The 12,984-nt window shown below is 53.9% G+C and overlaps 1 protein-coding gene across 2 annotated transcripts in view; it reads left to right on the top strand.

Annotated features, from left to right (window-relative positions):
• The window catches only part of LRRC20 (leucine rich repeat containing 20), an 84,825-nt gene extending 79,566 nt beyond the window's left edge, over positions 1–5,259 (top strand). For both annotated transcript variants that reach the window (XM_072823440.1, XM_072823441.1), the window contains one exon: positions 2,731–5,259. In XM_072823440.1, coding sequence (XP_072679541.1) covers positions 2,731–2,885 — 155 coding nt within the window. In that variant the 3' untranslated portion in view covers positions 2,886–5,259. The remainder of the gene's footprint in view (positions 1–2,730) is intronic.
• Positions 5,260–12,984: the final 7,725 nt, after the last annotated feature.

The following is a 12,984-nucleotide window of genomic DNA, read 5'->3' as shown; positions in this document are numbered from 1 at the left end:
GAGTAACTTGAGAAAATTATATTTAAAATGTCCCCAAGTGTAAAATTGTTACACTAAAGGTCTAAAGCGAGACATACAAGTAGGTTCCACTTGTATTAAGTTCAAGAGCAGGCAAGTGAATCAGTGGTGAGAAAAGCCAAGGAGGGATTAACGAGAAAGAGGCACAAGAGAGCCCTAGGGGAATCCTTGAAGTGTATCATAGCCTGATCTGGTCACCGGAGTATTTACCTATTTGTATTATCTATTTGTAATTTACCTATTTGAGGCATGTTGCTGTACGTATATCTCAAAAAATTTTTCAGTGCTTATTAAAAAAAACAAAACAACAGAATGAGATCTATAACAAAGTACCATTTACCTAAGTTAAAAATATGCATATAACATGCCAAAGTGGTCAAAAATTAAAAACAAAACAAGCACAAAAACAGAAAACCCTCCATCTTCCCAATGCAAGGCACCCAAAAGAGGGAGGAGTTGGTTCTTGCCATTACTGTTGGCTGGAGGTTGTGCAGGACTCAGGGGTGAAGCCCTGGTCCTGTCCTGGACTGGGGTGGGGTGGGAGGTCACATGCTGTATGGGCTGCTCGCAGAGTTGGATCAAGGTGCAGGGGATGTTTGCATCCAGGGCAGCTGAGCCCTGAGCCTCTGTGTCATGGCATTGGCTCCTGGTTGTTGGCGTCTGCTCTTGTGTCCAGCCGTTGCTCTGAGAGCCTTGAATTAACTCCTCTGAGCCTTACAACAGCCCCATTAGATAGGTGATATTACTTCCCCCATTCCACAGATGACAAAACTGAATCACAGAAAGTTGGATTAATTTGCCCAAGGATGCACAGCTAGAAAATGCCAGAACTGGGATCTGAATCCAGGTGGCCCAGAACACTCTAAACCACAACATGCACACTCCTAAGTAGAGACTCCGCCACATGGTGGTCCAAAGTGGGGAACAGAAGCACAGCTTGGTTGTCCCACAGGTCTCCCTGGGCCCAGATGGGCTGAGAGGTCCTCCAGGCTTTGGTGTTCTAAACTCCCTGCAAGACTGCACCCTCATGGGGATCCCTGAGTGGCTCAGCGGTTGAGCACCTGCCTTTGGCCGAGGGCGTGATCCTAGAGTCCCAGGATCAAGTCCCACATCAGGCTCCTTGCATGGAGCCTGCTTCTACTGCCTATGTCTCTGCCACTCTTTCTTTCTGTGTCTCTCATAAATAAATAAATAAAATCTTAAAAAAAAAAAAAAAAAAAGACGACTGCACTCTCAGGATCTGGGCCTGGACGGTGCCATTCTAGATGCCATTGACAGAACCTTCCAGTTCTCCTGCTGCCCCCAGCTCTTGGTCTGGCATCCTGTCCCTACTCTTTGGCCTCTACTTCCCTCCAGCCACAAGTGCCCTCTCCCCTCATTCAATCCTGCCCACCCTTCAAGCCCTAGCCCAGCTGCCCCCTCTGTGTCCAGCCTGGCCCCTTCCCCCCGTGGACTCTTGCACTCTTTTTGAAAACTTGGATTCTGGGAGATCCCTGGGTGGCGCAGCGGTTTAGCGCCTGCCTTTGGCCCAGGGCGCGATCCTGGAGACCCGGGATCGAATCCCATGTCGGGCTCCCGGTGCATGGAGCCTGCTTCTCCCCCTGCCTGTGTCTCTGCCTCTCTCTCTCTCTCTCACTGTGTGCCTATCATAAATTAAAAAAAAAAAAAAAAAACTTGGATTCCAACCTGGGCTCTGCTCATTATGAGTTTGGGGCCTTAAGCAAGTTATTTAACTTCTCTGGCCTCGGTTCCCTTCAGTCGTCGTATCCGATGGCCACGGAGTACTGTGCAGGTGCCTATACTCTCCCATCCATCCTTGAGCAACCCTGTGAGGTAGATCTAGCCTGTAAGATGATGAAGGTTAGGAATTTGCTTTAGGCTCACAGCGGTTACCGTGACCTAGAGGGACCTGATCCAAAGACTGAGTGGTCCTAAAGTTTAGGTATGAGATGCTGTACAGTGTTAGCAAGACCTCACGCAGCTGCTGCCTTGTTCTGTTTTTTTCTTTCTTTTAATGGAGGCAAAACTCATGTAACATAAAACCAGCCATTTTAAAGTGTACAGTTCAATGGGATTTAGTGCATTCACAGTGTTCTGCAGCCATCGCCTTACCTAGTTCCAAAGTACTTTCCTCACCCCAAGGGAGACCCCACTCCCATTCCCCAGCCCCCAGCAACCCCTCATCTACCCTCTGCCTCATGGAGTAGCCCGTTCTGTACGTTTCCTACAAATGGAATCCTACGCCGTGTTAACTTTTGGATCTGGCTTTTTTCATTCAGCATAATGTTTTTGGGATCCAGGGCACGTACCAAGGCTTCATTCCCTTTCCTGGCTGAGTAATACTCTGCTGCTTGGCTAGAACCACACTGAGTTTATCCGCTTACCTGTGGCTGGACACGTGGCTGCTGGGAGTAGCGCTGTGGGGGATGTTTGTGCCCAAGTCTTCAAGAACCTGTTTTCCCTTATTCCAATTCTACCCAGGAGTGGCCGTGCTGGGATAAATGGAAATCCCCATGGTTAGCTGTATTTGGGGGGATGCTTCCCTGAATGTGGTTGTAGTGGTGCGGTGGTCCCCAGGGCCCCCCCACCCTGGGCTGGGTGCCTGCAGCGAAGCCCCACATGCAGTGGGCAGTGGAGAGCTGTAGCAGCGTCTTCCTGTTCCCTGTCCTTCTCTGCCTGCTGGCCCCCCAACCTGCCCTCTCTCCCCCACAGATGTGCCCGTGGAGAAGCTGGCCGCCATGCCCGCCTTGCGCAGCATCAACCTCCGCTTCAACCCCCTGAGCGCTGAGGTGCGCGTCATCGCTCCGCCACTCATCAAGTTTGACATGCTCATGTCTCCTGAGGGCGCCCGGGCCCCCCCACCTTAGGCCTCCCTCCTCATGCCCACCCAGCAAGGGACAGAGGCCACCTGAGCTGGCACCCTGAGGGGAGGGCATCCCACGGGCCCATGGGAGGCCAAGCCTGGGGGGGTGGCTGGGGGCGGGTGGGCCAAAGAGCACACGTGGTGGGAGGGGGTGCAGCTGGTCCGAGATAGATAGCTTAGAGCAGTAGGGGGCCCAGGAGGAGGGGGCCAGGTGGGGCCAGAGCCCGGATGCTGGGCACGCACAGTTTCTGTTCACATTTGGGCAGACCCCCACCCTCTCCGAGCCTTGTTATTTGGGAAAAGGGGCAGTGGGGGCGGGGGGGCTTTGCCTCCTTTGAGCTCCTTGGAGGCTTTTTGGGCAACACATGCCTTCAAGTTACCTTCAAACCATCAGGCACCATCTGAGCTCACAGATGGCCATTGCCAAGCGCTTTCCGGGCCACTGTGGGGTTCGAGGCCTTGTTTCTGGTGCCGAAAGCCAGCCACTGGCCTGAGAGGAATAGAAGACAACCTCCATCTGTTTATTGCTTCCTGAGGATTGACCCGCATGAGGCCTTCTACCGGGACCCATCCTCGGCCCTGTGGGTCTCTGGATTGGCAGGAGCCTGAACCAGCAGTTGTGGGAAAGTTATGGAGAGAGTGTGGCCCTGTGCTCTAGCCAGGGCTGAGAAGGTTTATAGAGGAGCCCAAGGCCCATCAGGCCAGGAAACCAGAGGAGCAAATCAGGTCGGCTCTGTCCTTCCTCAAGATGAAGATATCAGCGGGGTAAAGAGTTCTGAGTGTGCCTCAGGACAGACCAGGTGTGCCTGCATCACCCCTTGAGCCGAGGGAGAGGTGGCCCAAGAGAAGCAAAGCCGACTGTGCCTATGGCTCTGGGACAGGTGATTGGCCGCAGCCTGGCTGCCTCCTCATTGGTCCAGCTGGGGGCACTTTGGACCATTGGATTTGTGGCTGGCCAGCTCCCAAGCCTCCACCCAAAGCCCTGATGACCTAGTCATTTCTGGGCCCTCCATCTGGAGTCTGGGATGTGGCCAGGCCATGGGGCTACCAACCAACCCCATTCAACTGGGATGACTGAGGGTTTCCCAGGACACAGGACCTCAGTGCTCCCACTGGGACAGTACCTGGCAAACTGGGACAACTGGTTTCCTACGAGGAAAGGGCCTAGGGTTCTTGCTTTCTGATAATATCTGTGGGTTTGGAGAACTCCTGACTTCTTGATCCCTCCAAGTATCCACCTCCCACCTTCTCATCTGTGGAGCAAGCGGACTCAGAGCCCAGAACCCACCTGGCTTGGACCTTTGTCTTGGTCTGTGGGAGACACCTGAGGCCCCAGGACATGAGAGACAGGCCAGGCCACCCAACCCTACATCCATGCACCAGTAGCCACTCTTCTACTCCCAGGGTTAAGCCTCTCCCAGCCCAGACCCTTATCAGAATGCTGTGTTCCTTCTCTCCTCCTCAGCCCTGGAGCCTGCCCCTGCCCAGACGCCTTGTCTCTTGGCAAGGACCGACAGGTTGGACCATTGGTTGGCCCATCACTGCTCAGTGCCCCAAGAGATGCTGTATTTACTCTCTTGTGTCATAAGGCCTGGTTCACCAAGCTCTGGGAAAGGGCTTTGCAGGGCAAGGAGGTCCGGATGGATCTTCAGTGCTGCAGGGCTCAACTGTGGACAAGTGGGAACCATGGCCCAGTCCAGGCTGGCCTGGCCCCACCCACCCGGTGTCCCGGAGTGGGGTTACTCCTTGTCAAAGAATAGGTGCACTTTTCTTGCACAAAGGCACTGTATGGCCAGAGCCCTGCAACTCAAAGTGTGGCACTGGCATCCATGGGAACTTGTTAGAAATGCAGAATCCAGGACCCACCTTAGACCTCCAGAATCAGAACCTGCATTTCAACAAGATCCCTGGGTAATTCCTAGAAGCACTTTACCGTTTGAGAAGCCAGGGCCTAGGGCTGACCCAGGGAATATCCTTGGAGTAGAGGATGGAGGTTCTCAGCCCTCCCCCTGCTACTCCAGGCCCCTCTCCCTAAACCAGCCCCAGGACACCCTGGGTCTCTTAGATCTTTTCAGAGTCTGCGGGACTCTTGCAGCGAAGGGAGTGACCTGAAGTCACCAGATGAGGGTTGGCTTTGCCTGGCCCTCGGGACACTGGCTCTCTGGTTACCCTCTGCACACCCAGTCCTGCTTCCCCAGGTCCTCACATGAGGCTCTCTGAAGGGGTTGCTTCTGGAAGTTGTTTTCTACTCTGCTTGGGGAGTTTGCCCTTGCCTGTCTGGGAAGCTTGGGCAGTAAGAGAAGCCCCCAGATCAGAGCCCACCGTGTAAATGAGCCCTTAGCTTCAGTCTGCAATAAAGAACGCATTGGTTTCATCTGCCTGCTTGGTGCTCGATTCATTCTTTCCACACAGACCTCCAGGAGCCTGGGGGTCACACCTGAGGGGCTGCCTCTCTTATTGAAAGCTTGAGGTCAAAAGGCACCCTCTGGGGTGATACTCAGAATATTAGCAGGTGGGTGCCGAGGCCCTAGAACCCTGCCATTGCAGGGCAGCCAGAAATTACACCTTAGCAATGGATTCCTCAGGGTCTGTGGTTCTCAGGCAGACGTCTCTGGACCAGCAGCCGCGGAGCACCTAGAGAACTGGTCAGCCGTGCAAATTCCCCGTCCCAGCCCAGCTCTGCAGAATCAGACACCGGGTGGGGCCAGCACTCCGGATGGTCGACGCCTGCTCGAGTTCGGAGTTTGGTTTTCTCCATCCGAAGGGCCAGCCGAGTTTGTCTTGGGTTTTAGGCCACACGCTCCGTTATCTTTGTGTACTGAACAGTTTAGTGGGCACCAGGCGGTGCCTAGGCCTGTGGCACAGCTTAACTCCTTTAATCTTGGAACAACCCTAGCTAGTGCTGAGTTAGACAAATCCCTTTCCCTCTCCGGGCCGTTTCCTGTCTGTGAAGGGGCTGCACCAGAAGAACCCCGAAGAACCTCGAATCTGGGACCCTGCTGTAACTGCCCCTGCGGATTAGCCTGGACGCAGGCTGCCCATCCTCATCCCAAAGCTCAGGCACAGGACTCTGTTTCTTCTGGTCAAACCCTGGCTCTCCAAAATAGCACCACGTTGGCCCATTAAGACAGAACTCGAGATTCCTCATGGCAAAGGAAGCCCTGCCTCCAGACAGTCCGAATAGCGTGTCCCTGTGGGAGGACAGAGTCACAGTAGTTAAATATCAGGGTGTGGTTGCGTGGGCTTTCAGTGCAGTGGAGGATGGACACCTTCACCAAGACTGGATGAAGGTTATCCTCTGGTTTATTTTTATTTTTTTAAGGAATTTTATTTATTTGGGGGGTGGGGGTGACTGGGTGACGGGCACTGACAGGGGCACTTGATGGGATAAGCACTGGGTGTTATGCTATATGTTGGCAAATTGAACTCCAATAAAAAAAAAGATATTTATTCATTCGTGAGAGACACGGGGGGGGGGGGGTAGAGACACAGGCAGAGGGAGAAGCAGGCTCCATGCTGGGAGCCCGACACGGGACTCGATCCCAGGACCCCAGAATCACACCCTGGACCAAAGGCAGGTGCTAAACCGCTGAGCCCCCCGGGGATCCCTATCCTCTGGTTTAGGATGGGTGGGTGCAGCCAGGGGGCATTTTGAGGCAAGGAATTTGAAGAGTCTTAAGCTATACACTTTCTTTTGAAGGTATTTTCTAAAGAGCTGAGCCATTTTTCCTTTAAATGATTCTCAAAGCGCCCAGAATGAACAATAAAGGTATTTACAACTTTTATTACTTCCTGGGCGAGAGTTTTTTGGAATGGTGCCCTTACGCTGAAGAAGACGAGGATATAACCAAGTGTTAGCAGTGTAGACAGTGTGCAGTGTGGGAGCAGAGGGTTGGGGTTTTTTTTTTAATGATTATTGAGATATAATTGACATGACATTATATTAGCTTCAGCTCTTCAAGTGTATAAGAGAGTGATTCAGTGCATGCGTGTACTGTGAAAAGAGCACCCCAGGAAGTCTGGTTACCGTCCCTCACCACGCACAAGGGGTATTGGTTCTCAGTCTCTGAGAAATACCAGGTCAGAAGTGCAGGCCTGGGACAGCACATGACTCGGGGCCCAGGAGCAGCCAGGCCAGGCTGCGGACCTGTGTCTCAGGGCCAGGTGGGCCAGACCCCTTCCTCAGAAAAGGGCCATTAGCCCAGCTGCTTTAGGGCCAAGCAAGAACGTTCCACTGAGCTCCTGCTGTTGAGCAGCACTGGGCAGGCAGGTGTAGGTTCTCCTTTACTGTTAGCAGTGCCCCGCTGTGCAGATGCGGAAACAGGGTTATTGGGGGTTGGGGGAGAGGGATGGTTAGCAGGGGCCTGGAAGGAGCAGAGCTGGGGTCACAACCGAGAGGCCAGCTCAAACAGGAGAAAGGACGGCTTTCGCCAGCTCACATGTTGCTCATCCTCAGCCTTACTCTCCTCATCTATGGAATGGGCGCCACCACTGCCTGCCTTCCCTAATACCAGAGGGGGGTTAACAGCAGACGACGCAGGTAAGCAGCCCTGGGTGAGCAGCATCACGCCCATTTGGCACACCCGCCTGGTGTGAGCACAGCCCTTACTCCCAAGAACCTCTCCTGGATGGGGGCACTGGGTGCCTCCCTGTTTGTCACACAGCCCTGGAGCACATCTGGGTGCTGGTGGGACACTGACCATCACCCCCACACACCCCCACCCGGCTCACTCTGTCTTCACAGTTTGGGGATCTCTCAAGCTCCGCTGTAGGCCTCTGAGGACACCAAATGACTGGGGATGATGAGGCCCTCCAGGCCTTGGCTCGGGGCCAGCCTGGGCTCATGAGGCACCACGTGTGTACACCCAAATTCTTACAGCCAAGGGACCCGGGCACCCTCATTCCTGGAGACTGGAAGCACCTGAAGTGGGGGCACCTTCAAGGGTGGCCTTTGCGGGGCTGCCGCACTGCGCTGCCCCCGGGGATGTCGCTCACCATGCGCTCCAGCTGATCGGCACCAGTTACCTAGAGAACAATGTGAATGAGCCCCTGGAGTTAGTTGTGTGAGGGGTGGCCCTGGGTCTCTGGACCCCACAGAGTCCATTACTTGGGTATTTTAGAATAGAGGTTCCCAGGCCCACCTGAGCCCTGGTACACCAGACTCGAAGCAGAGCCCACCTTGAAGAGTGTTTCTCTCTCCTGCATTGCGCCCAGAGGGTCCTTTTATTTTTTTATTTTATTTTTAAATATTTTTTTTTTCAATTTTTATTTATTTATGATAGTCACAGAGAGAGAGAGAGAGGCAGAGACATAGGCCGAGGGAGAAGCAGGCTCCATGCACCGGGAGCCTGATGTGGGATTCGATCCCGGGTCTCCAGGATCGCGCCCTGGGCCAAAGGCAGGCGCCAAACCGCTGCGCCACCCAGGGATCCCTATTTTTTTATTTTAATTTTTTTTATGATTTATGTATTTAGAGAGAGAGCATAAGGGGGAGGGGCAGGGGGAGAATCTCAAGCTGACTCGATGAGTGCAGAGCCCAATGCTCAGCTCGATCTCACCGACCTGAGATCACAACCCTGAGATCACAACCCGAGCCAAAACCAAGCCAAACTCTTAACTGTCTCAGCCACCCAGGCACCCCCAGAAGATCCTCTTCAATCCTAAGCCACTCCTCTGGCCAAGTTCTGCAGCGTTCTCCATGGCACTTCAGCATGAAAGCCAAGTCCTTGTCATGGTCCTCAAGCCTAATGTTTTCTTCCCTGCGTCCGGGCTCTAGCTTGGGGCCTCCCACTCCTCCCCCGCACTCCGGGCACACGCGCTTCCGCTGTTCCTCGAATACTCCAGATTGCTCAGGCTTCTTCTCACAAGATTGCTTGTGTCTCACCAGGGGACCGACAAGCAGGAGGACATCTTCCTCACCGTGGTCCTCCCCCCAAGTCGTACCGTGGCCCCTAGCTCGTGCACACAGCCGAGAGCATGGGCAGCTCCCCAGTACCCCCAGTGGCCTACCACTGTGCCCGAAATCCCACCAGCAGGAGCCCCCTGCTGTGGATTAGGCTCTCCCCTGATCTTATTCCAACCCGATGGGATGGTGAGTGGGGGGGCCCTGCACACAACGCTGAGAGGTTGCCGGGGCCCTTGCCATCCAAAGTGTGGTCCTCGGGCGGCAGCATCGACAGCACCTGGGGACGAGCTGGGACTGCAGATGCTAGGTCCCCCCCTCTGAGAACTTCTGAGTCAGAGTCCCATTTTTTTTTTAAGATTTTATTTATTTATTCATGAGAGACACAGAGAGAGAGAGGCAGAGACACGGGCAGAAGGAGAAGCAGGCTCCATGCAGGGAGCCCGACGTGGGACTTGATCCTGGGTCTCCAGGATCAGGCCCTGGGCTGAAGGCAGGCGCTAAATCGCTGAGCCACCCAGGGATCCCCCAGAGTAGCATTTTAACACGACCCTCACGTGACTTGGGCACGTTGAGCTTTGAGGCCATGGCTTTGACCGCTGAGACCCTGTGTCATCCTCTGCAAGTCCCCGGGGTGCAGGTGGGGAGTAGGTGGTGCCAACGTGTAATATTCAGAGGCTAAAAACACGCATCTTACTATAGGATGAACAGGGGTCAAAGGTTCTATTCGATCTCATCCATCGCTGAGGGAACCAGCGGGGTGCTGAGGCCGGTTCCCAGAACATTCGGGGACCTGAAGCCAGTGTGCCTGGACTCAGCCTGCTGCTGCCTCCGACGCCCGTGAGCGTCTTCCAGAGCAACAAATAGCCACTTTGGGGCCAACGTCCTTTCCTGCTGGACACAAATGAACAAGTTCGCTTGTAACTTCTCAGAGTCTGTGCCCTTAATTCATGGGAACCAACCAACCCACAGTGGTGCCTTCTCAGGGGCCAGCCTGTTCGCCGGCGCTGGGAGCGCGCACGTGCCACCTTGGCCTCTTCTCTAGGTTTGGGTAAGATTTCCTAATAACGGATTCCCCTGGGAGGGTGTGACTGTTTCCGGAACCAAGAGGATTGCAGCTCTGGGTTTCTGTGAAAGGATCCAAAGCTCGAGGGAAAGGAAAGTAACCAGCGCTGCAAAAAAGGAACAGAAAGGTGGGGAGAGGAACAGAGGAGGTGAAAGCAGTAAAATCAAAATATACGCTAGCAGCTTACCCTGTGTCTGTGACTATGCCAGGTGCTTCCCATTTTTTAGTCCACTTAATCCCCACAACATCGCATGAGCTAGCTACTGTTTGTACCTTTTCTAGAGGAGGGTACTGAGGGGGCAGGAGTAAGCCAGGAACCTGGCCAAGGTCAGAGGAACCATTGGCCGTCAAACCCAGGCCTTTTGAGCCGAGTCCATGTTTCTTAGACTTGTTGTCCAGGGCCCTGGGGAAATGGTATATAAAGTCCCCACCTGACCCCCAGGAGGCCCTCGGGGCTGCCTCCAGAAAGCTGCACCTTTCCCAAGAGGCTTCGACACCTTTCCCCAACATGTGTCCTTCCTGTCCCTGGGGGGCCTCACCCGAACCTCACTTTGATCGAGAAGCCTACAGCACCACAGCCCAGGAATGTGGGACCCCAGCCAGACAGCTGGACCTGCTTGGGGGTGCCGCCCAGCCCCCCTCCTCAGGAAGAGACTTCTTCCCTGGGGTTCTCCAGAGGACAAGGTAAAAGGTCAGAGTGAGAAAGTTCTTCTGGCCCAAACCCCTCCTGTGTTAGGGATGGGGAAGGACACGGAGTTCCAGAGGGACTGTTGCAAAGGGCACCCAGAGTGACTTGCCCAAGAAGGAGCAGGGAGCCAGGGGCAGGGCCCAGACCAATGCGCAGGTTTCCTGGCTCCTGCCCCTGGGTTCTTTCTGGGGCCCCCACAGGGCCCTGACATTAGGGAGCTCTTCTGCTTAGCGCTCCCCCCTGCCAGCCTCTCCTCCACAACTGTGCTGCCCCGGCTGTGCTGGGGAAGTGAGTCAGTCCTCGGAGCCCTCCTTGTCATTTATAAATGCAGATAACAACTCTGGCCTCCTTCCTTGGGGAGAGCTCACTAATAAGCATTTGAAAGCATTCTGGAGGAAGTGCTCCTCGGAGGCTGGCTGGGGAGGAGGGGCACCTCCTGACGCCCATTACCACCAAATAGATGCTGATGACTCCAGCAGTGGGCTGGGCTCGGCCTCCCAGCCACCCTATCGCCACCAGGCTGAGTCCCCTTCCCCTTCCCTGTGGATTTGAGCCTTTTGAAAATGATGGCTCTGCCACCGGCCTTCCTTGCTTCAAAGGCCCAAGTGCCTTTCCATTTCCAGCCAAGGAGAGAGAGAGAGACTGGGACTCCCATCGGAGGCACTTGGCTTTCCCACCACCGGGGAGGTTTGCCACAGGGCCCTCCGTAGCTTCATGCCAACCCTCCCTCAGCTCCTACCAACCCTCTCAGGCATCTCCAAACACACCTCCGACCCGGCTGAGAGAAGGGGCTCATGTCTATTCCAGCCATACCCACTGTGACCAAGATGTTAAACCTCCAAAGAGAAAGGCAGTCCTCGAATCATGGAATTGTCCCCTTTGACCTCCCTCACTGCCCCCCAGAAAGCTTGATTCTAAGAAGATCGCTCTCTACCTCCTCCCCTGCTCCCTCTAGACCCATCTCCAAGCAGGTGTTTACATCCATTCTTCAGCACCGAAGGCTCTTCTCCGGTCAAGGACCTTTGCAATCCCACTGCCCTCAAGGACCTTTACAATCCCACTGCCCTCCAGCCACCTCTTGGTTCCCAGTTTTTCAGATGCAAATCAGTTTCCTGGATAGTGGGGCTTTCTGGAGAAGAATCCCCAGGTCACAGCTAATGGAGGTAGGTTGGGATGGGGAGCAATCCCATGAGGATGAGGCACCCGGACAAGAGTTTGGCCAGAATGGGCAGTCAGAGAGAGCCCTGCAGGGCAAGGAGGGGGTGGACCTCTGTTGTGCCCAAGATTGCGAATCCGAGAAACCACCAAGGAGCCGACACCGATGCAAGTACACAAGGGTTTATTTACAAGCTCGAGCTTGGGTCCAAGTGTACTCCACACAGCAGAGCAGGGGCTTGGATCCCGAAGCGGGTTACAGCTGGGTTTTTTATGGGCTGGTCTAGGGGACCTTCAGAAGGGGTGGAGGAATTTTTTCCATTCCAATATGGGGGAAAGGGTGGGGGGAGTTTCTTAAGATCTGATATGGGATTCTCTGCCGAGGGCATTCTGAGCTTTATTGTCTTTCCGATATGGGATTCCCTGCTGAGGACATTCTGCAGTTTTTCCTGTGAAGTTCAGCTCTTATTCCCAGGGGCCTAAGATGGCTGTACTTGTGCTAATGCTAAACTTCAGGTGGAATGGCCTTAATTTTTCTCGGCCTCCACACCTCCACCTTCTGTGCCCTGGGTGACTACACCTGCAGTTTCTCAGATGCTCCCAGAAGGCCAAGAACCTTGAGAGCAGGCTGGGGGGGGGGCAGCAGGGCAAATGCCCAGGAAGTCTGGAAGAGAGTTCCTCCTCTTTTCTGCCACCGTCCAGCTGTGCGGTGTTGGGTCAGCCACTGGGTAGTGCAATGGCTTCCCCTGCAAAATAGGAGCAGTGGTGCCTTGCTTGTCCGAAGGGCTCTGGATCCACAGTTCAGCATTGGGAAGTACCCCAGCCCTGCAGTCAGGTGGACCCAGGAGGAAGGTGTGATCTAAAATAAATCGTTTAAAAATAAAATAAAATAAAATAAAAATAAAATAAAAAATAAATAAAATTAATCGTTTAGGGGCACCTGGGTGGCTCAGTTGGTTCAGCCTCTGCCTTTGATTCAGGTCATGATCCCGGGGTCCTGGGATTGAGCCCCTTGTTGGGAGCCTGCTTCTCCCTCTTGCTCTCCCTCTTGCTCTGCTCTACCTGCTTGTGTGCGTGCTCTCTCTGTCAAATAAATAAAATCTTTAAAAAAAAAAAATAGGACATTGAGATCCCTCAGGTTTCCTGGGAGCCCCTTTGGGGTAAGGAGGAGAGTGAAAGGAGGCAATTTTTATTTTATTTTATTATTTTTAAGATTTTATTTATTTATTCATGAGAGACACACACACACACAGAGAGAGAGAGAGAGGCAGAGACACGAAGGCTGGTGCCCA

The sequence above is a fragment of the Canis lupus genome, chromosome 4, assembly GCF_048164855.1.
Source record: "Canis lupus baileyi chromosome 4, mCanLup2.hap1, whole genome shotgun sequence".
In the NCBI taxonomy this organism is placed as follows: domain Eukaryota; kingdom Metazoa; phylum Chordata; class Mammalia; order Carnivora; family Canidae; genus Canis; species Canis lupus.
This window is presented reverse-complemented; position numbering and strand designations above follow the sequence as displayed.